This window comes from Puma concolor, chromosome B4, assembly GCF_028749965.1.
Source record: "Puma concolor isolate L17-30 chromosome B4, mPumCon1.1.hap2, whole genome shotgun sequence".
In the NCBI taxonomy this organism is placed as follows: Eukaryota; Metazoa; Chordata; class Mammalia; order Carnivora; family Felidae; genus Puma; species Puma concolor.
Window position 1 is genome coordinate 118241449 of NC_141673.1, and position 24858 is coordinate 118266306.

At 38.6% G+C, this 24858-nt stretch overlaps 1 protein-coding gene across 15 annotated transcripts in view; it reads right to left on the reverse strand.

Moving 5' to 3' along the window:
- LOC112867954 (ankyrin repeat domain containing 26) overlaps positions 1-22851 on the reverse strand; it is a 111110-nt gene extending 88259 nt beyond the window's left edge. For 6 of the 15 annotated variants that reach the window (XM_086714686.1, XM_086714684.1, XM_086714685.1 and 3 more), the window contains exons 1-6: positions 22438-22849; positions 16977-17091; positions 16642-16815; positions 11059-11165; positions 7051-7121; positions 6084-6203 (exon numbers count right to left, since the gene is read on the reverse strand). In XM_086714686.1, coding sequence (XP_086570812.1) covers positions 6084-6203; positions 7051-7121; positions 11059-11165; positions 16642-16815; positions 16977-17091; positions 22438-22664 — 814 coding nt within the window. In that variant the 5' untranslated portion in view covers positions 22665-22849. Of the gene's footprint in view, positions 1-6083; positions 6204-7050; positions 7122-9012; positions 9151-11058; positions 11166-15884; positions 16016-16641; positions 16816-16976; positions 17092-22437 lie in introns of those variants that run through there. The other 9 variants (XM_086714688.1, XM_086714687.1, XM_086714694.1 and 6 more) reach the window with 7 other exon arrangements.
- Positions 22852-24858: the final 2007 nt, after the last annotated feature.

Sequence of the window (24858 nt, forward strand, 5' to 3'; positions counted from 1 at the left end):
CCTTCTGGAAACCTGGAATTTTGGTACATGCTAAGGAGAAGATGCCTATGTGATTAGCATTTGATGAAAACCTCGGGCACTGAGTATCCATAAGACTCCTACTGGCAGACAACATTTCACTTGTGCTGTCCTAATTTGATGCTGGAGGAATTAAGCACATCCTGCTAACTCCACAGAGAAAGGATTCCTGGAAGCCTGCGCTTGGTCTCCTCTGGACTTCACCCCATGCACCTTTTCTCTGTGCTGATTTGCCTTTCTAGCCTGTCCCCATACCAAACTACAGGCATGGGTACAACTATATGCTGAGTTCTGTGAGCTCTTCTAGTGAATAATCAAATCTGGGTGTCGTTGGGGTGCCTCTAACACAACTTATACGAAATTTTTATTATTTAGGTTGATGTCTTATACATGGTTACAGTCAGAAGGTTATTTCACAGAATACTTTTCCTGGAATCTCTTTTTCTTGGTACTTGCCTTGAAAATTCCTACATTCCTATATATCCATTTGAAGAAAGGTATAAAATGAATAGATGAAATAATGATGTCAGAAAGTGTGAAACAAGCAACAATCCTATTTTACTCAGGGAAAAAAAAAAAAAGAGAATCCTGACGATTGCCACTATGTTCTACCATATAAAAGTTCCTCTCAAATATGAAAAATCAGTTAATTTTCTCCAACTAACTAGGACTTAGTTCATTTTTCTGGCAGCTAGGAATCAAAGAAGTAACAGGGATTGTTCTAGAAAAAACATAACTATCAGACAGAGTATGAAAACATACTACTGATTATAGTTTTTTTGTTTCTTTTCCTTGATTTCTTAGAAAATTAAAGATATAGTTCACCTATTAAAGGCAGTTATTGCCAAAATAATCAAAAAGTCAAAATTACTGCATCCAAATTGTCAGATGAATTATCCACTCCATCCTGAAAAGAGGAGATTTGAGAATTAAAGATCAATAAGACCTATTTGGGGGAAGGCAAAGTGAGTTATCTTATATATAACTGGTTCAAAACTTGGTATTCCACAGGAGTACTGATGCATAGGGGCACTTGTACCCCAATGTTTATAGCAGCACTCTCAACAATAGCCAAATTATGGAAAGAGCCTAAATGTCCATCAACTGATGAATGGATAAAGAAATTGTGGTTTATATACACAATGGAGTACTACATGGCAATGAGAAAGAATGAAATATGGCCCTTTGTAGCAACATGGATGGAACTGGAGAGTGTTATGCTAAGTGAAATAAGCCATACAGAGAAAGACAGATACCATATGGTTTCACTCTTATGTGGATCCTGAGAAACTTAACAGAAACCCATGGGGGAGGGGAAGGAAAAAAAAAAAAAAAGAGGTTAGAGTGGGAGAGAGCCAAAGCATAAAAGACTCTTAAAAACTGAGAACAGGGGAGCCTGGGTGGCGCAGTCGGTTAAGCGTCCGACTTCAGCCAGGTCACGATCTCGCGGTCCGTGAGTTCGAGCCCCGCGTCGGGCTCTGGGCTGGTGGCTCGGAGCCTGGAGCCTGTTTCCGATTCTGTGTCTCCCTCTCTCTCTGCTCCTCCCCCATTCATGCTCTGTCTCTCTCTGTCCCAAAAATAAATAAAAAAACGTTGAAAAAAAAAAATTAAAAAAAAAAAAAAACAGAACTGAGGGTTGATGGGGGGTGGGAGGGAGGGGAGGGTAGGTGATGGGCATTGAAGAGGGCATCTTTTGGGATGAGCACTGGGTGTTGTATGGAAACCAATTTGACAATAAATTTCATATATTAAAAAAGTAAAATAAAATAAAATAAAATAAATAAAAACTGATAGACTCAAAAAATAAATAAATAAACCAATGGATGCTTTGTTTAAAAAAAACAAACACTTGGTATTCCAATTGGCCATATATTCTTTTTAAGTCACAGCTTACCAATTTCTGAAAAATATATTAAAGCAGTTCACATTAAAACTGTACCCAATAAAAATTTCTACCTGACAATCCAGAAAATGCTTTCAATCTTGACAGACCATCATCACTGACACTATCACTATCACTGTGTGTACAGGTAGAAAGTCGTTTCGCATAAGAAACTCATAAAATATGACACAAACTTTAGATTAGATAGCCCATTGCCTTAGAAGGAAATATACATATGGGGCGCCTGGGTGGCGCAGTCGGTTAAGCGTCCGACTTCAGCCAGGTCACGATCTCGCGGTCTGTGAGTTCGAGCCCCGCGTCGGGCTCTGGGCTGATGGCTCAGAGCCTGGAGCCTGTTTCCGATTCGGTGTCTCCCTCTCTCTCTGCCCCTCCCCCGTTCATGCTCTGTCTCTCTCTGTCCCAAAAATAAATAAACGTTGAAAAAAAAAAATAAATAAAATAAAATAAAATAAAAAAAAGAAATCCATTTCTTTTAAAAAAAAAAAAAAGAAGGAAATATACATATATGTTAAACATGCATATGGTAGAAATGTATTCTAATAGTAGATTCCAAGACAATTTTCCTTAGAGCTTTCTTTAGGGATGAAATTCAGAAAGGGAGACTAAAAGGAGAGATATCAGAAGAAGGAAAATCAAAAGAAAATAAAGAGAGACAGCACTAACAAAATACAGTCAGGTATTCAAACATAACAAAAAAGACACAAGCAAAAATAATCCCGTATTGACTTTTTTACTGACATCACTAGAATTCCCAAACTAATGAGAACTAGTAGATTCAGCACATCACCTGACATTTTCTCCTTGTTATGATATTAGTTTTCTGCAATAACATACTGACACGAGGTCAGTTTCTCCAATCTGCTGCTCTGGAAACTATTTCTGATCAAAACTTAAAACTATTAAAAATACAGCTGTATCATGATTCCATTCCAGACAGGGCCTGACAGTGGCTTCCAGCTGTTGCTGCCATATTTTTGTTTCAGTATTCATCCAGAAGAGTTCATCAAGGACTTGAGGAAAACCTCAACTACTCCCACAAGAAACAGGTAAGAACAACAACACTTTTCCTCACACTTGACTCCTAGGTTTTGACAATTATGGAAAATTGCTGGGCAAGTATACTCACCAGGCTAGATCATTTTCCCTTGACCCTGCCTGGGTAGGTGTTGCATTTACAAAAAGTTAGATAGGACCTTAGTTGATATGTTATTTTTCCATATTTGGCCACAGAAAGTACCAATCACATAAATAAAAGACCTTACAACTCAAAAATTGTTCTTTTGAAAAGATTACCACCAGAGAACTTTTAAAAGTTAAATCCAACTTTCTTTGTAGCAATTTGATAAAAATATTCCTCCTTGAAATTTTAAAAAATTTTTTCAACATCACTTCCTCTAATTCCTCGCCTTTTTCCCTAGCACTCCTCAGTCTTCTTTACCAACTGCCATTCTTCCATCCATCCTCTCTAAATTGGTATTCCCAGGGCTTGTTCACTGGCCTTCTCATTCTACATGTTCTCCATCATGGACAAGCTCAATCTTTATCCAAGCTATGACTATGCCCAACAATTCTAAGCAGATTATCTCAAATGTGCACCTCCAATCTTGAAGGTCTATCTCCAACTGGAAACTCCTATTATTCAATTATCCAATTACTGAGAATATCCTACATGGATATTCCATCAAATTCAACATATACAGAAAATTACTGGTCTTCCTCATTCCTGCTGCTCTCCTCTGTTCATCTGATAAAGTCCTACTCATTCTTCATGTCCAATTTAAATGCTAGCGCACAACCTGGAAACCTCTGAATCTTCTGATAGTTCTCTCTCACCCCCTAACTTTTTATATTCAAGAATCACAAATTCGTATTAACTATACTCTTTCTGTCTCTGCTTTATCTTTCCCCTGCCACTGCCCTAGTCAAACATGAGTTCTTAACTGATGATTTTCACAGGGAAAAAAAAAAAAAAAAAGCCACCAAATATTACTGTTATTTCTTAAATGAATAAAAAAAATTTTAAGCAAAACAAACGAGAAAGACACAAAGCCCAGAAAAAAAAATTTTTTTAATGGAATAAATTGAACCCCCTGATGTTTTCAACATAGACAGCTGAAAGTTTCATAATGGACTAATACCAGGCTAAGAAAACAAGAGTTTCCTTTGCCTCCCAGTCTCTTTATGTGGTTTCCTATAATCTATCCTCCATATGAGGGTTCAGCAAACTACAGCCACAGGCCAAATCCAACCTGCCATCTGGTTCTGTAAATAATGTTTTATTGGAGCATAGTCCCATGTCTTCACTTACATATTGCTATGGCTGCTTTCACACTACAAGGGCAGAGCTGAGAGACCACATCACCTAAAATATTCACTGGCTCTTTAGGAAAAAGGCTTGGTGATCTGTATTTTATGCCATAACCAGAGTGTCCTAACTCAAATCTAATCTTATTAGTCTTCTGCTTCAAATTCTCCAAAACCCCTGCATCAAATACTGCTGGCTCCCTCCCTAAGATCCATTCCATATTCTTCATTCTTGCTAGAGAATCACAACTTTATTTGGATATTTATTGTCTCAATACACAAAGAAGGTGGCCTCACCCTGGCTTCAAAGAGAAAGGATTATTCTAAGCTAATCACAGTACCTGATTTACCAGGGACCAGTTTAGGAATGAGTGTGTGATGTAACCTAGTCTTTAAAATGTTAGAGGAAGTCTACTGCAAGCCTCTTCCTAGTTAAAAGAAACACATAAAGAAAAGCAGTCCTTCCCTCCCACTGGATGTTGCCATGTGAGAATATGATACCTGGAGCTGTTGCTAATTAGCCACCCCGGAAAGGAGAAATAAAAATACCACCAACTCCAAAACTGAACAAGAGACGACTGGGATCCTGATGACATCACTGAACCATCAAAACATTTCTGGTTCCTACTGTTTTAGTCACTGTTAGAAGTCACCTATTATTTGCCGCTAAAAGCATTCTACCGAAGAAACTTCCCAAGGCCTATCAGGTAAGATCTACTCCTTTCTATAGCACTGACAAACTTCCATAAGCTTGTCTTACCTAGTTATTCACCTCATTCCCAACCATTCCCATAGCACACTTTTTATACCAGCAACACCCAACTGCTCATAAATCCTGCAAAGTTCACTCATACACCCTTAGACTTTGCACTGCTGTGTACTCCACCAAACACGTAATCGTGATAGATGCTACTCCTGCGAAACAAAGTCATTCTGCCTCTTTACCTGGCAAACTTACTACTCACTCTGCACGCTTACCTTAGATTCTACCCAGTTTTTTAAAACTCTAATCCCTCACTGTGAACTTACGGTAACTGGAACAAATGCCAATAAAAAATAACAATGATAATTATAAGCTCTATGAGACTCTGTCACCTAGTAAGCACTAAATAGACTAAATAATGAAATTGACAGTGATAATAACAAACTCCTGGAGTGTAGAGACTGTTTTTTGAGTGTTTGTATTCTACAACAACGGAAAACACTTAGAAGCTAAAAGGCACTTAATAGTTATTTGTTAACTGGACAAATGAAAATGAATAAAAATGTTTTCTTTGAAAACTATTTTTAAAAAAACCACAGAAATTTTTCTGTTTAAGAAACCACAGGGACAGCTCTATTCTATTATGATCACCTTAATGATCAAAACACTGTCTGTTCTATCTTTGCCTTTCCTGTAACTTCCAAAACTAACCTACAGAAGTTCTTTGGTAACAGTCTACCAAGTTAAAGCTTTCTTCATACTTTTCAGATCACACAATGCACTAGGTGCCACATCTGGGAGCAACAGTAGCATTTTTGGTATTGTGAAACATTTTTGTGATTTTATTACATTTCTTGAGCCCAAGTTACCCTATTTCAATACTTACTAAGATAATCTTTTGAATAATGGCAACAGACTATCTTATAATAATAAAATGACAGCGTCATGACAATTATCCAACTGACAAAAACATTGTTCTAATGAAGTCAACATATCTCACTCTGGATTTGTTGTTGTTTTTAAATGTTTATTTTGAGAGAGACAGAGCGTGCATGTACAGGGGAGGGGCAGAGAGAGACGGAAAGGGAAAATCCCACGCAGGCTCTGAACTGTCAGCAAAGAGCCCAACAGAGAAGTCTGACACAGGACTCCAACTCACCAACTGTGAGATGATGACCTGAGCTGAAATCAAGAGTTGGACACTTAACCGACGCAGCCAACCAAGCGCCCCTCTCATTGTTTTGATTTGCAGAATGAAGTTGATAATGGTGAGACCTTGATGACACAAAATGTGAAATAACCTATGCTTCTCAACAAGGCATTGCTTTTCTTCTGTACTATTGGCAGCTATCTGTAAAAAACAATTTCACTGGCATTGTTGCACACTAGCTAAGTTTTGCAGTTCTTATTATTTGCCATTTGTTTACAGTACCAGAAAAGTACTGTAGAATTCCCAGTTTTAAAGAATGGTTCATTTTTTAAAGAGACAAATCACTAGGTAATAATATTTACTAAATATAATCCATTTGTAAACATTATATAAAACATCCATTTTTATAGCAAGTGCCATTTGTTACAATATGTTTATGGAGGAAACATAAAAGATACTAACTTAAAAATCTTTTCTCTTTGGGCACCTGGGTGGCTCAGTTCGTTAAGCATCTGGCCTTGCCTCAGGTCATGATCTCACAGCTCATGAGCTCAAGCCCCACATTGGGCTCTCTGCTATCAGTGGTGGAACCTGCTTTGGACCCTCTGTCTACCTCCCTCTGCCTCCCTCCTGCTCACTCTCTCTCTCTTTCTCTCTCAAAATTAAATAAATATTTTTTTAAAATAGGTTTTTCTTATTTACACAAAGATATCATATGGTATTTTAGGGGTCATGACTAAAATAATGAATTTCTTTTCAGATAATACAGCCTCATATTTTCAATTACCTATAGTTAACTTCTTAAATAATTCTGAACATTAGACTATAAAGAAAGAAATTAAGAAAGAAAACAATACACATGCAATTTACACACTGGTGTTTTTTTCTTCATTGTTCTTTCATTATCAAAACTTCCTAATTCTGACTTTACCTATGTTAGGACCAAGAGCAATTCACTATGTAAAGTCTTACCTGGATTGCTATTTTGCAAAGAATTTTTAAGCATGATTTCTTCTTTATGTCTGCAAATTATTTCGTAATTGCTATGTATAAAAAAGGGTGATAAATAATATTACTATTGTAATACTGATATGAAAAACATTTACCAAATATATCAAATTCTTAGAGTATTTCAAATAATATCAGAGCAACTACCAAAACTTGGAATTACCCCATATACTTCAAATTTGTACGTTCTATACACTTTTCATTAAGTATGTACTTGAAGAAAAAACAGTAAGATGAATGAGTCATGAATTCAGGGCATTATAGCTTAGTAAATTAGAATTAGATTGCCAGGGGCACCTGGGTGGTTAAGCATCCAACTTCAGCTCAGGTTATGATCTCACGGTTTATGGGTTTGAGCCCTGCATTGGGATCTGTGCTGATAGCTCAGAGTCTGGAGCCTGCTTCGGATTCTGTATCTCCTTCTTTCTCTGCAACCACCCCGAGCTCACACTCTGTCCCTCTCTATCAAAAGTAAATAAACCTTAAAAAAATAATAATAATAATTAGAATTAGCTTGCCATTATGGAAAGTGTTTTGACTCAGAAGTCCTAGCTCTATAACCAATAGCCCAATAGCTATTTGTTCTTGGATAAGCCACTTCTCTTTGGCTCAAAATCTTCCTCTATAAAACAAGTATCTTACTGCCTTATTTTACAAGGTTGATAAAAGGATTTAATAAGATATTACACCCAAAACATGGCCTCTCAGGCAAGGTGATTGATGCTCATTACTCTGGGAAGGGCAATATGAGACCTTCCATGACCTCAGAAAAGATGTTCCACAGTATTTAAAGCAGGGGTACAGGGACACCTGCTGCACAGGATTTAAAGTGGGGGTACAGGGGGTGCAGGGACTCAGTCAGTTGAGCATCCAGCTCTTGATCTCAACTTGGGTCTTGATCTCAGGGTCATGAGTTTGAGCCCCATGTTAGGCTCCATGATTTTTAAAAAAAAAAAAAAAAAAAAAAAAAAAAAAAAGGCAGGGGTACAGATCTACTAACAAAGGAGAAAGGGAAGCCCGATCTCTTCCTGCTGCATTATTTGAACATCTCTGACAGCTTAGAATGGTCCCAACTAACATCTTCTGGCAAAAAAAAGAGAAACAAGATCCTCAGAGGGTAACTCATAATGCAAGTCTAGGCTAAGATATGGGTTCCACATAAGGTTTTTGAGTGTGCAGGGAAAAGGGTGTATGATTAAAGCCAGGAGGCCCAGCTGCCAGAACAGGGTGCTGGTGCTTTGGGATAGCTGCTGAGCATATGTGCTGCGTGTGCAGTGAACAAAAGAAACTTTGTAACTTTGAAATCTAAGTGTGGATCACCATGAAGACTGAAAACTCTGGATCAGCAAGGGAATCCTGGGAGCAAAGGTCAATCACGACCAGACTGCAGCACCAGTTTCAACAGCAATGCCGCAGCAACAGAATCAAAGGAAACAGTAGAATGATCAGGATGTTCTTTTTTCCCCTCCCTACGACTTGTGAAAGAGGACTGTCTCTTTGGTCTTAGGGTGCTCCTTTGGTTCTTGGAAAATTCAAGGGAGAGAGTACAGGAGATAGCTCTCAAAGGAAAGTACAGGGTTTTCCACACAACTGAACATTTCAAGACCCAAGTTACTAGTTAGAAAACACAGAGATGTAACATTATTTGTACCCCATGCATAGGGGTTATACTTGAAACGAAAGGGGTAAGGTTAGGATCCTTAAGGATAAAGGTCTCAAAAGTCCTGAGGTAAAGAATCCTGCACACATTTCTACTTCCAACTAGTCTAGTCCTTTGCTTGATTTCTGGCTAATGTTGTGGACTAACCAACTGCCATTCCAAAACTGCCTGACCAAACTACGAAATCCCATTTGTTATGTACGAAGTTAACAGTTAAATTATCTTAAACCTCAGTTTAGTAATAACTAGCATTTTAATGCAAACACAGATTAAAACCCTTAATATAAGCATATTCAGCTGCAGTCCATGCATATACATCTTGAGGAAAGGGATCAATACCTTGCTGAAGAAGAAGCCTGACTACATTTGTTGATTCATAATTTACAGCAAGCATGAGGGCTGTTCTCAAATAACAGAGATAACTTCACTCTTAGGAATTTAGAGTTATTTAAACAACTAATTTCGATATACTTTATCAGGTTAATATCTTGCCTGTCTGTTCAGAATCAACCATTTACACGTTCAAGTGTTCATCTTTGTAAATTATCTCCAAGACTAAAATGAAGGGACAAAAGGGAGCTTCTTGTCCCACTTGGGTAATGTATTATAGAGTTGCTAATTTAAAGTCCTTTGATAAACAAGAAACTATGTGGAGGTCACTTATCTGAATAGGTAAAGATTTTAAAAAAGAATTCCCCATGTCTTCCTTAATCTGATACAGTGCACTTCAAAGCCATCTAGAGGTCAAGTAAGTATAAAAACTATCTGCAGGCTTAAAATGATAATATTTTAATGTGAATGCTAATAAAATAGGCATACTTATAGTTAACGATGCTGATAAGCATATGGTAGGCACTAAATTAAATGCTATGTATATAAAATATAATTTACGCACAACCACCCTTGAAGGATGTATTATTATCCTCCTTTTCATATCAGGAAACATATTTAGTGATGATACGTAACGCTCCCAAGGTCACAACACCTAGCAAGTAGGAAAGCTATGAATAAACCTAGTCTTGTGTGAATCTAAGGCACATCTCTTTCTTCTTTATCACCCACCTGTAACTTATCCTCATTAAAGGAAAAGTCTATTCAGTTAAAGCTACCTTTCATCTTTCTATGCATACCAATTAAAAGTAAAATAAAAAATACATACTGGACATGAAAAAGGATAAAAACTGATGAGCCTATAGTATCCAGTAATAGTAATTAATCATCACTTAGAGACCATCTAACGACAACAGTATTCCTCAAAAAAAAAAAAAAAAAAAAAGGCAATTTAAAGCAAAGAGTGATCCAAAAGATAAAACAACTCCTATTTATGTTTAACATGCATCTTTTTTTTTTTTTTTAACATTTATTTGCTTTTGAGAGACAGAGCACAAGCAGGGGAGAGGCAGAGAGAGACAGGGATACACAGAATCCAAAGCAGCTCCAGGTTCTGAGCTGTCAGCAGAGCCCAACATGGGGCTCAAACCCACGAACCATGAGATCATGACCTCAGCCAAAGTCACAGACTTCACCAACTGAGCCACCCAGGCACCACAATATACATCTCTGAAGGAAAAATATATATGAAGTAGAAGTTCTTTTTTTTTTAGTTTATTTATTACTTATTTTGAGAAAGAGAGAGAGTGCACTCGAGAGTGTGGGCGAGGGGCAGAGAGAGAAAGAGAGAGATGGAGAATCCTAAGCAGGCTCTACATTGTCAGCACAGAGCCTGATGTGGGGTTCGAACCCACGAACCATAAGATGATCACCTGAGCCAAAGTCAGATGCATAACCAATTGAGCCACCCAGGCACCTCTATGAAGTAGAAGTTTATAAAATACCATAAAAAGATTAAGAAGTCCAATATTGTGTCATAAAGTAAACTAACAGCTGAGAGTACACCCTTTATAAAATTAATATGAAATCCCTTTAGTTAACACAAAATCATGTGGAGAAAAAAAAAAAAACATTGCAGGGGCAACTGGGTTAAGCATCAGACTCTTGATCTTAGCTTGGGTCTTAATCTCAGAGTCATGAGTTCAGGTCCAGTGTTGGACTCCATGCCGAGCATGGAACCTATTTAAAAATAAACACTGCAAATGACATTAGTCAACATTATCAAGGAATATGAATTCTGCTATACCCTGTTCTTCATGTTGCCCAGTCAGAATAATTGCTTTCTGCCTAACTGGTGATGTGTTGACATTTTTCACTATATAATTATAAATTAATCTTTTTCTTCTTAAGTTAATCTTCCTGACTTGAATAATTATTACCACTCTAGAACAATACTAAGGTTTAAAAGAAAACTACTGCACCTTTTTAATTTATCAACTGCATGTATATTTGCTGCCTTTTCTATTAAAAATTCCACTATTTGCTGTTTGTTTTCATTTACAGCAACTAGAAGTGGTGTGAAGTTATCCTGTAAAAGAGCAAAAACAATTTATAATTTACAAAATTACATATTTCCATACCGAATTTTAAAACTTACAAAAGATCCTCTAAACTTAAACATATAATACAAAAAGTAAATACAAAATGGCCTCTTCCTTCCCACCCCTGTGCTTTCACCTGCTGCTGCTTCTCTTTAAAATAGCCCTCCTCCACCGGGGCACCTGGGTGGCTCAGTTGGTTAAGTGACCAACTGCGGCTCAGGTCATGATCTCATGGTTTGTGAGTTCGATCCCTGCATTGTGCTCTATACTGACAGTGCACAGCCTGGAGCCTGTTGCAGATTCTGTCTCCCTCTCTTTCTCTCTGCCCTCCCTCCCTTGCTCGCACTCTGTCTCTCCCTCTCTCTCAAAAAGAAACAAACATTTAAAAAAATGTTTTTAATAAAATAGCCCTCCTCCACCTTCTTCAACAGATTATATGCAGTCATGCCCCCAAACTCACTTCAAACCCTGACTGGTTCGAAGATTTTTGTTTGTATCACAGTACTTATCATGGCATACTGTAGTTATTGTTCCTATTATTGTGCTGTAGTTATTGTTAGGCAAAATATAAATCAGAAATAAAAATATAATAGCTTATCAATAAAAATTCGAATACTGGTTTTTACAGATCATTTTTAGCAATGAAAGCTACTATATTATTTGCATTTTTAGGGATCAATGCTGAGGAGAAAGATAATATTGTCTGCAATAGGCATAATCTATTCAACTATTACCATGATTAATCTAATATGCTTTGCAAATATTCCAGTAGGAATATGATTATTTACAGTACACATAAGGAAAAAGTGGTTTTTTTGAAACCAACTTATGGGGCACCTGGGGGGCTCAGTCAGTTAAGAGTCCAACTTTTGTTCAGGTCATGATCTCATGATTTGTGAGTTCAAGCCCTGCACTGGGCTCTATGCTAACAGCTCAGCCTGGAGGATTCTGTCTGCCTTTCTCTCTGCCCCTCCCCCACTCATGCACGCGCTCTCTCTCCTTCATAAATAAATAAATAGAATACAAAAACAACTTCGAAAGTCTAACTTGGAAAATTCAATCCTATTCCTAAGACATTAACATAAAATACAAAATATATATTATAAATTAATATTGATTGTCTTAAAATCCTTGAAATCTTTATCAAAATATACCATAAAAAAGGGGCACCTAGGTAGCTCAGTCAGTTAAGAATCTGACTCTTGATTTTGGCTCAGGTCATGGTCTCACAATTCATGAGTTCAAACCCAGTGCCTCCTAGGGATTCTCTCTCTCTTTCTCTTAATAAACTTTTAAAAAATTACCAAGGTTTCTTTGTGTCCAAAAAGAGATCTGATTAGCACAGTCTTCAAAATACATATATATATATGTATATATGTGTGTGTATATATATATATATATATATATATATTTATATCATAAAACAGTAATTGCAAATGCAATGCTTATGGAGGCAAAGTAGGTGACTCGAGTAAGTGAAGAACCTGAGTAGGGACAGTAGCAAACTGGAGAGACACACACCTCATATAAAAAGGGCAGTCAGGGGCACCTGGGTGGCGCAGTCGGTTAGGCGTCCGACTTCAGCCAGGTCACGATCTCGCGGTCTGTGAGTTCGAGCCCCGCGTCGGGCTCTGGGCTGATGGCTCAGAGCCTGGAGCCTGTTTCCGATTCTGTGTCTCCCTCTCTCTCTGCCCCTCCCCCGTTCATGCTCTGTCTCTCTCTGTCCCAAAAATAAATAAAAACGTTGAAAAAAAAAAAAATTTAAAAAGGGCAGTCGCTGCAAAGCATACCAAACAGTAGTATGGGCTCAAAGTACCAGGTATGATCCTATAAGAAAAGTCTGAAATCCAGACTTCTGCACGAGTGTCATAATTTTAAATGTTGATTCAATCTATGGAGGAAACTGAATACATCCAGGGGCCAAATTTAGTCAATAGCCCACTTGTATTTTGGTTGTGCATAAAGCAAATATTTGTACATAAAACTTTCCTAAAGTATCAGTATCACATTTTACCAAAAACTTAGGCCCCAACATGTAATAAAAATTGCTATTAAGACTCATAAGAGGGGCACCTGGGTGGCTCAGTCAGTTGAGCATCTGACGCTTGACTTCAGCTCAGGTCATGATCCCAGGGTTGTGAGACTGAGCCCCACATTGGCTTTGGCACTTAGCGTGGACCCTGCTTAACATTCTCTCTCTCCCCCTCTGCCCCTCTCCCCCATTCACACTCTCTCTAAAATAATTACAACAAAAAGGCTCGTAACACCCATCTTAAGAATTTTTCCAATGCTTATTAAAACTGCAATCTATTTGTGTTTAATTCTCCCAGATTGTTAATAAAATAGACGAATTAGTTCACAAGAATGCTGAAACTAAATTATTAAAACAATTCCCAACTGTACTGTCACTAACTACATTTCAATGTTTAAAACTATCATTTTGATTATGCCAGGGCAATATGAATTTAACAGACATCACAAGATAGTCTGTCACATAGCTTCAACGAATAAAGAAGATTCAAGATTTTCTCCTATTGCAATCAGGAAAACTCTGCTTGTAATAACCATTTGGTAACATAATGAATAGGTAACAAAAGATATAAAATCCTTAAAGGGTCAGACTCTACTTATTAAAATACTACCCATAACACTATGGGTGCCAGTGAATAACTGTTGGTTAGATGAAAAATTATTCCTTAAGTCAACAGCTATAGCCAATAATATTCACTTTAACTTCTCACAGAGGTAGAGAAAGATGAAAGGCTAATGCTTTTGGAGAGAGTTGAAGGAAGTAGCATGTATCAAACTGCAGGTCTTCCAGAGATTTCTTAGGTTTTGACATCTGTCAATTTATATACTATACTTCTCCATTCAGTAGTTCTTTGGGGTTTTTTTAATTAAATTATTTATTTTGAGGAAGACAGAGAGCATGAGCAACTGGGGGAGGGGCAGGGAAAGAGAGAATCTCACGCATCTCTGCACCATCAGTGCAGGGCCCAATGCAGGGCTCAAACCCATGAACCATGAGATCACAACCTGAGTGGAAGTCGGACACTTAACCAACTGAACCACCCAGGTACCCCTCCATTCAGTAGTTAGCTTTTTTTTTTTTCTTTTTTAAATGTCCACTTATTTTTGAGAGAGAAAGAGACAGAGCACGAGCAGGGGAGGGGCAGAAAGAGAGGGAGACACAGAATCTGAAGTAGGCTCCAGGCTCTAAGCTGTCAGCACAGAGTCCAACACGGGGCTCAAACTTGTGAACCATGATATGATGACATGAGCCAAGTCAGACGCTTAACCAACTGAGTCGCCCACACGCCCCAATAGTTCTTAACCAACAGTTGTAGCACAATCTCAAAAAAAAATTTTTTCTAAATATCCATGTCTATGTATACATGTTACTAGATTTACTCAAAATGTTCAAGAAGAGAGTTTAGCCTTGTAACAAAATTTTTAACTTCCCCAGGGGACTGGGATTCACCACAATTCTAGCTGAGAGCTGGTGCAGCAGACAATTACATCAGTCTCATCTATGTGGCCAACTCCCTCTATCATTTGAAGATTTAGCCAAAAGAGTGACTTATCAAAACTGCATTTAATTTCCCTGAGCAGAGGTAGAAAGGGACTAAATGTAAAGTCAAAACGCAACTTGATTTCATTACTTATAAACTTCTTACTTCCCATCAAGATATTCTAGATTTCACAGCAGAGTTTAGACTCTTATCTAAGTGGCTGTTTCTGCCAGAATAGAATTATATGACAGTTAATTATTTGTTCTTTCCTCTCCTTGCCCACTTAATCAACCACTGCCAATCTGATTTCCTCTGAGCCCTCCTACACTTGGTCTCTAGGCAGGTTTATAACTCACTCTTATCCTAAGTAACAATTATTACCCCCAAAAATTGAAGACTCCTTGTGTAAACATATAAACTGGAGGAAAAAAAAACAAAAACAATAAAACAAACAGCCTCTTCTTGTTATTTTCTCTCACTTGCCAAATTTCCAAATTGGCCCACATATTTCTGACTGCTCCCTCCTTTTCCCTTTTTCCTCTTAAGCCTTGGCCAATAAAAGATAAATCCCATTTTTATAAGTCACTTTTTTATCAAATAGGAACTTGTCAGCAACAATATTTTTTATTGTAAAATGCATGTTTGAGTTTTAACACAAAGCCTAAGGCAAATTTTGCTTTCTATGTTATTTTTCAGTAATTAAAAAAAACAAAATTGGATGGGAAAAATATTTGAAAACAAAGTTTTACCTTAAATACATTTGCTTTCATAAATATTTGCCATAAATACATAAAACAAAACTGTATTCTCTAATGCTTCTTTAGAAGTATGCTTATTTAAAGTGAAATCTTAGGGTGCCTAGGTGGCTCAGTTGGTAGAGTATCCAACTTCAGCTCAGATCTTAATCTCATGGGTCATGAGTTCGAGCCCTGCATTGGGCTCTGTGCAGACAGCTGGGAGCCTGGAGCCTGCTTCAGATTCTGTGTCTCCCTCTCTCTCTCTGCCCCTCCCCCCCCTCATCTCTGTCTCTGTCTCTCTCTTTCTCAAAAATAAATAAAAAATAATAAGAAGAAAGAAAGAAAGAAAGAAAGAAAGAAAGAAAGAAAGAAAGGGAAATCTTAGATAATTAAGTTATTTACAAATATTTTCATTCAGGGAATACTGGAACTTCCAAATATGTAAAACTGACCCTACCCGTGTCAACCAAGGGTGTTCCTTTAGAGGCTTCAGCAGTGAAAGGCAATGCATGTCGAAGAAAAGGCAGGTGGGCCAGCAAGCGTGGCCATCATCCACTCCCCATGTACAGCTACGACCCTGCTGAGGAGCTACACAAGGTTGAGCAGGAGCTATTCTCTGAAGTGGCAGACCCCAACATGGTACATGGCTGGCAGAGTGGCTACCAACAAAAGTAGATGCCTTTGCTGGATGTCAAGACATGACCTGACCCCAATGCCCTCATCTTCAGAGCACCGGGGCCTGCAGTGCCCAGCACCTACAACCTGCTGCTTTCTCCTCCCGCTTGCACACATCCAAGCTCTCCCTGCTGGGTCTGGGTCTCCATTCCTTCTCCCACCTATCCCCAGCAGCACCCCTTGCCTAAGCCCCTGCATAGCACCCAGCCTCCATCATCACCTCACTCCCTTCTAGACCTTTAGTCCTTTATGGGCTCTGAGACTACCATCCACTTGTAGGCACTAATGGAAAGATTTTCTTTCTGGGGTGGAAGGGTGGCTGGGAGATACAACTTTGCCCTTTCTGTGGGCACTACCTTTTTCTTGCCCTCCCTGACTTGGCATTGGAGTTATTTCCATGATGACAGGGCCTGATGTATAAAATTCAGTGTGTGTGTGTGTGTGTGTGTGTGTGTGTGTGTATGAAATAAAACATTTTGTGGCTAAAATATTCATGTATATATATAAAATTTCAAATATTGTATAAATTAGATCTTTACCTTATTTATTGCTTCAGTATTCGCATTGTATAGCAGCAGCTTCTCTATTATGGATATATTATCACCAAAGGCAGCATAGTGGAGAGCAGTGTTGCCACTCAAATCCCTAATATTTGGATCGGCACCATTTTCCAACAGTATGTTTACACATTTCTCTTCCTGGCACTGTACGGCCTGTCAGTGATATGCCAAGAAACAGAGTGTAAATTCTGGGAATTTAAAGTAAGCATGCCACAGGTTTCACCAATTAGTTTTGTTTCAATGCAATAACTTCACTTTCGTTCTAAGTAATGACATCAAATCCATCTCAGGCAGACATAGCTGCTACTACATACCTTCATGAGAGCTGTCCTGTTTTCATTATCACAGAGGTTAAGATGGCATTTCCTCTCTATTAGGAGGGTCACCACTTCTGGATGGCCATTGGCACAGGCCAAATGAAGAGCAGTCCTAAAAAAGTGACAGGACTTTTTAGGAAATGATAGTGCACTCTCTCAAAACATGCAATTAATTCAGGAAATTGTAAACATTAAGTAGCATGTTATTCCTATGCCTCCAAAACAAAGATTCAGTTTTCCTCTGGAGAAAGTACAATATTTAGTAGTGATTACTCATTACACTAATAAAAGAGCAGCCTGTTTGAAGAGAGAGAGCATGACCTCGGGATTCAGCTCCACTTGGGTTTGCATCCTAGTTTAACTCTGTCACGCACTAGTTATTGCTTAGACTTATCCTCAATGTCCTCAACAAAAGGGGATAAAAATTGTAGTTGTCTCGGGTCACCTGGCTAGCTCAGTCTGAAGAGCATGTAACTCTTGATCTCAGGGTCATGAGTTTGAAGCCCCACAGTAGGTGTAGAGATTACTAAAAAAATGGTAGTAATAAAATAAAATGAAATGAAATAAAATAAATAGTAGTTATCTCACAAGACCTCGTTGTGATGCTTAAATGAGGATCTATGCAAGTATTTAGAACACTTCCTAGTACAAATAACATCTCAATAATTGTTGGATAATATGATTATAATTTTTACTATTACTACTGCTTTACATAGACAATACTTCAATTAGGTACCTTAATACAATTATACCTACTTTGCAGACATGTTTTAAGGATTAGCAAGAATACTGTTTCAATAATTATAAGATGCTCATTTTGTCACATTTAGTATCTCTGACATTGGAATGCAATTTATGACTCAAAACGTCTTACAACTACAACTGAAAAGACTTTAAAAAATTTTTTTATTGGGGGCGCCTGGGTGGCTCAGTCGGTTAAGCATCCGACTTCAGCTCAGGTCATGATCTCGCAGTCCGTGAGTTTGAGCCCCACGTTGGGCTCTGTGCTGACAGTTCAGAGACTGGAGCCTGTTTCAAATTCTTTGTCTCCCTCTCTCTCTGACCTTATCCCATGCTCTGTCTCTCTCTGTCTCAAAAATAAATAAACATTAAAAAAAAAATTTTTTTATTGGTACATAAAATAGTGGGACATCGTAGAATCTTGCTGCCTTCCATTATGTGAAATGATGGTATATACAATAGGTCTATTGCAGTTCTAGTCATATGATTGGCATTTAAATAAATGTTAGTTCTTTTTTTTTTTTTTTAATTTTTTTTTTTCTTTCAACTTTTATTTATTTTTGGGACAGAGAGAGACAGAGCATGAACGGGGGAGGGGCAGAGAGAGAGGGAGACACAGAATTGGAAACAGGCTCCAGGCTCCGAGCCATCAGCCCAGAGCCCGACGCGGGGCTCGAACTCGCGGACCGCGAGATCGTGACCTGAGCTGAAGCCGGACGCTTAACCGACTGCGCCACCCAGGCGCCCCTTAAATAAATGTTAGTTCTTAAAAGCATTATAGGAAAAGAGGACTAAATTAACAAAAGAAAAACATTTTTAAGTACTTCTTACTTTTCTTCTCAAGAAAGTTTAAGCCAAAGGAAACTCAGGATTCCAATGACAAGGAACAAGGAACAGCTCATTTTATTAAATATTGAGGTCTATAGATTTATGAAAATCAAGTATTTCCAATGATCAATATTAGTATTTAATACTATCATAAATTTCAAAAGGGCAGGTAAAGGTTATCTTTTACAATTTCCTATCTTCAGAAACATTGAAAGGAAGGAGGAAAACTTCAATTGAGATCCTAATACGTGAATTTAAAATTTCTCATCTTAGGGATGCCTTGCCGGCTCAGTCAGTAGAGCATACAACCTTGATCTCAGAGTTGTAAATTTGAGCCCCATGATGGGTATAGAGATTACTTTACTTAAAAATAAAAACTGGTGCAGAGCCTGCTTTAGATGCTCTGTCCCTCCTCTCCCCTTCCCCCTCCCCCTGCTCATGCTCTCACCCTCAACAATAAATAACACTTAAAAAATAAAGTAAACAAGATAAAATCTGGGGCACCTGGGTGGCTCAGTCTGTTAAGTGTGCAACTCTTGATTTGGGCTCAAGTCACGATCTCATATTCACTGGATCAAGCCCCGTGCTGAGACTCTTTGAAAAGTCTATTTGAAAAGTTCCTGCTTTCAGCACGGGGCCTGCTTGGGATTCTCTCTCTGCCCCTCCATCCCCCCACCTCCCACCCCACCCCTCTCAAAACATCAATAAACTTAAAAAAATAAAATCTTTAGAAAATAAATAAATAAAATGTCTCATCTTGCTCATACTGTGCAAAATGAAGTCTTTGAGAATGAAAAGATCTTGAGAATATGTCTGCTATATAATATACATGCAGGTTCTAGTTGATAAATAAATGGATGGAAAGTGGATAAATACAGTTGGAGAGTTCAATATTTTTAAAAAAAATTTTTTTTCAACGTTTATTTATTTTTGGGACAGAGAGAGACAGAGCATGAATAGGGGAGGGGCAGAGAGAGAGGGAGACACAGAATCGGAAACAGGCTCCAGGCTCTGAGCCATCAGCCCAGAGCCTGACGCGGGGCTCGAACTCACGGACCGCGATATCGTGACCTGGCTGAAGTCGGACGCTTAACCGACTGCGCCACCCAGGCGCCCCATCAATATTTTTAAAGAAAAGGTATATAAAGTAAAACAATACTTCTGAAACAGCAATAATCATTTATATTTGCTATTTATCTTGTTCATAAGCACAAAACTAATATATTTTGTTTTTATGATTAATATAAATCATTTACCTATTATATGTAATAAAGCTACATATAACAGAAAATATATGTATATGTTTAATGTATGCATAATAAAATCTACAAATGCAAATAAAAATATTCCCTTTACTTCTGAAGAGGCCAAAAGTTGTCAGAATATACCAATCCTAAAAAAAATTTTAATTAACTTGGTTTTCTTAATTTACATCCAAAAATATTTTTTAACACAAAGTGAGAAATTATTTTCATGTATATAAGATTCATATTCTTGCTTTTCTCCAGGATTTCTTCAACGATAACAAAACTTTTTCATTGATAATAAACTTTTAATAGGACTTTTATACACCTTTTCCTGTAGAAAGCACAGATTCTCTTTAAAGGAAAAGAAAAATGCATGTAAATTCAAAGGCTCAGAAATAACAAATTTAATCATATTTTGTGCATTTCTGGGCTTAATATAAAACCAAAGTCTGCTTGTGTGTACATATGATCAAACTGATTTTTGTTCTCACTTAATGATCAACTAAAGCACAGCTCTGCATCTCTGTGTATATCTATTACCTATGCCACCTTCAGTGATCACATATCCATCTTATGGATACAATGCCATACTTATAAAAGCCATTATGAGTTCTTAATACATTGCTATTTTAAATAGTGCTGAGAAAAGCAAAATGTATGTCATTTATCTCTAGTAATTTCCTAAAGATATTTTAGTAGAAATAAAATTGATGGGTAAAAGGAATACATATTTTTTGTGGTACTTACACCAAATTGTATATTGGAAAGTCGAAAACAACTTAAACTTTAAGCGGCAGTATAAGCACCATCACTCTATTTTCACAAAGGTTGTAGATGGAAAACTGTACTTCATTCCCTTTTTAACTTAAATTTCTTTTTTTACCAGGGACGCTATATTTTCCTATGTCCACTGGTCTCGTGTAGATATGCAAAGAAGTACTTTATGCAATTTCAAATTACAGATTTTTTTTTGTTTTGATTTCGAAGACTTCCCTGTAAAACGAAGATATATTTTTTTGTCTGATACAAATATGTTGTAAATATTTGCAAGTGCATGGTCTTTTATTTTAATAATATTATTTTCTGATCGAGGCTTTTAGTTTTTTATGTTGCTAAATCAATCTCCAGAATTCTTCATTTTTAAAAAAAAATTTTTTTTATATTTATTTATTTTTGGGAGACAGAGAGACAGTGTGCAAGCAAGGGAGGGGCAGAGAGAGAGAGGGAGACACAGAATCTGAGCTGTCAGCACAGAGCCTGAAGCGGGGCTCGAACCCACAAAGCACGGGATCATGACCTGGGCCAAAGTTGGACTGCTTAACCAGCCACCCAGGGGCCCCCAATTTCTTTTTTTCTTTTCCTGAGAGAGAGAGAGAGAAAGAGAGAGAGAGAGAGGCGAGACAGAATCCCAAGCATGCTCCACATTGACAGCAGGGAGCCCCTCGCAAGGCTTGAACCCACGAACCCCTGAGATTATGACCGGAGTCGAAATCAAGAGTCATAGGTTTAACTGACTGAGCCACCCAGGCACCCCCAAAAGTCTTGCTTTTCAAGTCATTCTTAGGATGGGTAAATAGGCATTTGTGGGGGCTTTTTCTGTTACTTTTCTTATTTTGCATATTAAAATGTTTTAATTTATATCCCACCTGGAACTTATTTTAGGGAGATAAAATTCTAACAAGTTTTCTCCAAATCAGCTGTTTCTCCACTATTTACGAATAATTCACCTTTTCCTACTAATATGAAATGTCACCAGCATCAAATTTTAAAGTCTTACATATATTTGAACGTTTGTCATTTTCTACTCTGGAACACTCCTTTATCTGTCTTTTCAGCTGTTCGTAAACGAATAATTTGTGGAAATTTCAGGTACATTTTGATATCTGGAAGGGCAAATCTACCTCCTATTATAAAAAAATAAGTTCTTATTTTAATTCCAGTTCGTTAACATAAAGTGTTATATCAGTTTCAGATGTACAAGACAGTGAGTCCAAAAATTTCCTTAATGACATCACAAGAAGAGCATGTGTAGCTCAAAATTCTTAAAACCATGATGCTTTCATTTGCTTTACCTAAAACTGACAAATACAGGAAGAGACTTTGAGAAAAAGGAGTCCTATTCAGAGCCATCTTCCACTTCAAAATGTCTTTCCAAGGTCCCTCAGTAAATAGCACACGTACATAAGTGTACACAGACATAAACTGGATACTGGATTTTATCCCAAGAATACTGGATTTTTAGCCCAGAAGTTGATTACAGGAATTATTTCTCCCATTATGCACTTTTCTATACCATTATGGCATGAAAATGAGTCCATTAAAAACAACATGTTGTCAACACTTAATTTCGTGTGTATTACTATTGAAATTTGGGTAAATCACGTCAAACTTGAGAGTAAAGTGCTCTATTCGGGAATTACGACTACGTGCCAAGGCAGCTGAAGATTTTGTTTTTGCCGCTCACACTGTCCGCCTGGGCGCTAGACCACGTTGGGTTCCCACCACCGAGGGGCAGCGGGACCTCAGGAGGGAAGAAAACCCAGCTCCCCCAGGGCTCCGATGCACAGGTAGAGCTAGACCAGGTGTGCGCTTCTCCCAGGTCGTTCCCGCCTCCTCCCTGCCAGCCTCCAAGTCCCTATTACCTGTTCATCTTGTCTCTATCATCCACGCCATTTTTCCCCAAGAACAGAATCTGCTGCACTTTCGCTACGTTGCCCACGCAGGCAGCCTTGTGGATCTTTCCGAGATCTCTGTCTCGGACGTGGTAACCCATCAGGAAGTTGTCAATCCTATTATTCTTCTGCCCAACAGAAGCGGAGCCCAAGGGCGACACGCCCTTCTTACTCCCGAACCCAAATATCCTCTTCATTGCTAAGCCTACGGGCTCCACAGAGACTTCACCTCGCCCTCAGCTTTTCACTACTTCCTGAGCCCAACACTAGCGCTACAGATAGGCCAAACACTCCTGGCCACAACACCCCAGCAGTGACGCTCCGCGGCTGTGTAGCTCTCACCTCACGGTAACCTTCAGGAAGCAATGCTGCTTAAAACAAGTGCGCTTGCGCACTTCGGAAATATGTAATCACTGCGCGTGCGCACAGAGGGCTAGCGGTCAAGGGTACCCAAAGCGCATGTGCGAGGCCCCAACCTCTCAAATCTCAGTGATTGCTTGAGAGCAGGGCTGGGTGCCTTCAGATGGGAGTTAGCTGAGCGTTTCTGGGCATTTGCAAAAGTTAGGATCGCGGTGTGGAAAAGCAGCCCGTGTATACGACTGAGGCTAGAGTGACGCTGAACTTCGGGATGCTGACTGAAGACGTCGTCCCCCAGAAAACTTCCCTTCAAAAAGCTCTCTAAATCTCTTTATCCCTCAGTTTATTCTTCTTCCGTATCCCTCTGGGCCCTAGCCTGTCTCCATAGAATTTAGCAGATGCAGCACCAGCAAACGTTTTCTTGGTCAGAGACTCTGGCAGCTAGAGACCTTAAATGCAAGTTGATGAGGCGGGGGGGAAACAACGTATTCTCCAGATGAAATGAAACCGCATTTCTGCACGCCTCTGAATCCTCCCCTTGGGCCCAACCTTACGTTTACATTTTCTTTTATTTGTTGGTGTTAGTTCCCAATTAAATCTTTAATGAATCCAAGATTTATTTGGGAGCATGGTGTAACATTTAGGAATTTTTTTTTTAATGTTTATTTGCTTGTCCTAAATAAGACATCTTTTCTCACCTAGTTTAAAATGCCACTTGATCGTAGATTAAATTTTCAGGTGTTTTTTTTTTTCCTTTTCCTGGGTTTTACGTTGTGTTCCATTGACTAGTCTGCTTCTTGCATCAGTACACTACTATTTTATTTTTTTTTTTAACGTTTATTTATTTTTTTGGGACAGAGAGAGACAGAGCATGAACGGGGGAGGGGCAGAGAGAGAGGGAGACACAGAATCAGAAACAGGTTCCAGGCTCTGAGCCATCAGCCCAGAGCCCGACGCGGGGCTCGAACTCACGGACCGCGAGATCGTGACCTGGCTGAAGTCGGACGCTTAACCGACTGCGCCACCCAGGCGCCCCAGTACACTACTATTTTAACTTCTGACAACAGCTAATACGAAACCAGCTACCCTAAACTCACCAGATTCCTATTACATTTGTTAATGATTTAAAGAATTAACCAAAGTAGGAGCCCCTGGCTGGCTCAGTAGAGCATGCAACTCTTGATCTTGGAGTTGTGAGTCCAAGCCCCACATTGGTCATAGACCTTGCTTAAAAAAAAAAAAAAAAGTATTAACCAAAATAAAAATTAACAGAAACCACTGTTTTGTTACAGAAACCACTGTGGTTTTGTGCATTTGCACAAAACACATGAGCAAAATTTGAAAATGTGGTGTCCATATTTTATAGCAAGACAAATGCATAGATATTAATTTAGGTACTTCTTCAGAGGACGTTGAATGTCATTTTGTGTTTGTTGGTGGAATGATTTGACAAAAAGTTGGTTGTAATTAGCAACTCAGAAAGCAAGTGTCTGCATCTTCAGCAGAATTTGCCTCTGGAATGACCTACAGAGTTCTGGAGAGTTCTAGAGTCCCTGCCGAGAAGGTGGATAACAAGAGTGTATCTTCATTGGTGAAAGACCAGTGAAAGAGAAGTCATGAAAGTCTTTTCCTTTTGTGTTTTTTTTTTTTTTTTAATTTCTGGGTTGTTTTTTTTTTTTTTTTTAGTTTAGTTTTGAGAGAGAGACGGGGTGTGTGTGTGTGTGGTGTGTGTGTGTGCACGCACACATGTGCGTGTGAGCAGGAGAGGTACAGAGGGAGAGAGAGAATCCCAGGCAGGCTCTCGGCTGTCAATGCAGAACCCAATGCAGGGCCCAGCTCATGAACTGTGAGATCACGACCTGAGCTGAAATCGAAAGTCAGACCCTCAACTAACTGAACCACCCAGGCACCCGTTATCTCCTTTTAAGAGTTAGCAAGAGCAGGGCACCTGGGTGGCTCAGTCGGTTGAGTGTCTGACTTCAGCTCAGGTCACGATCTCATGGTTTGAGAGTTCAAACCCCACGTCGGGCTCTG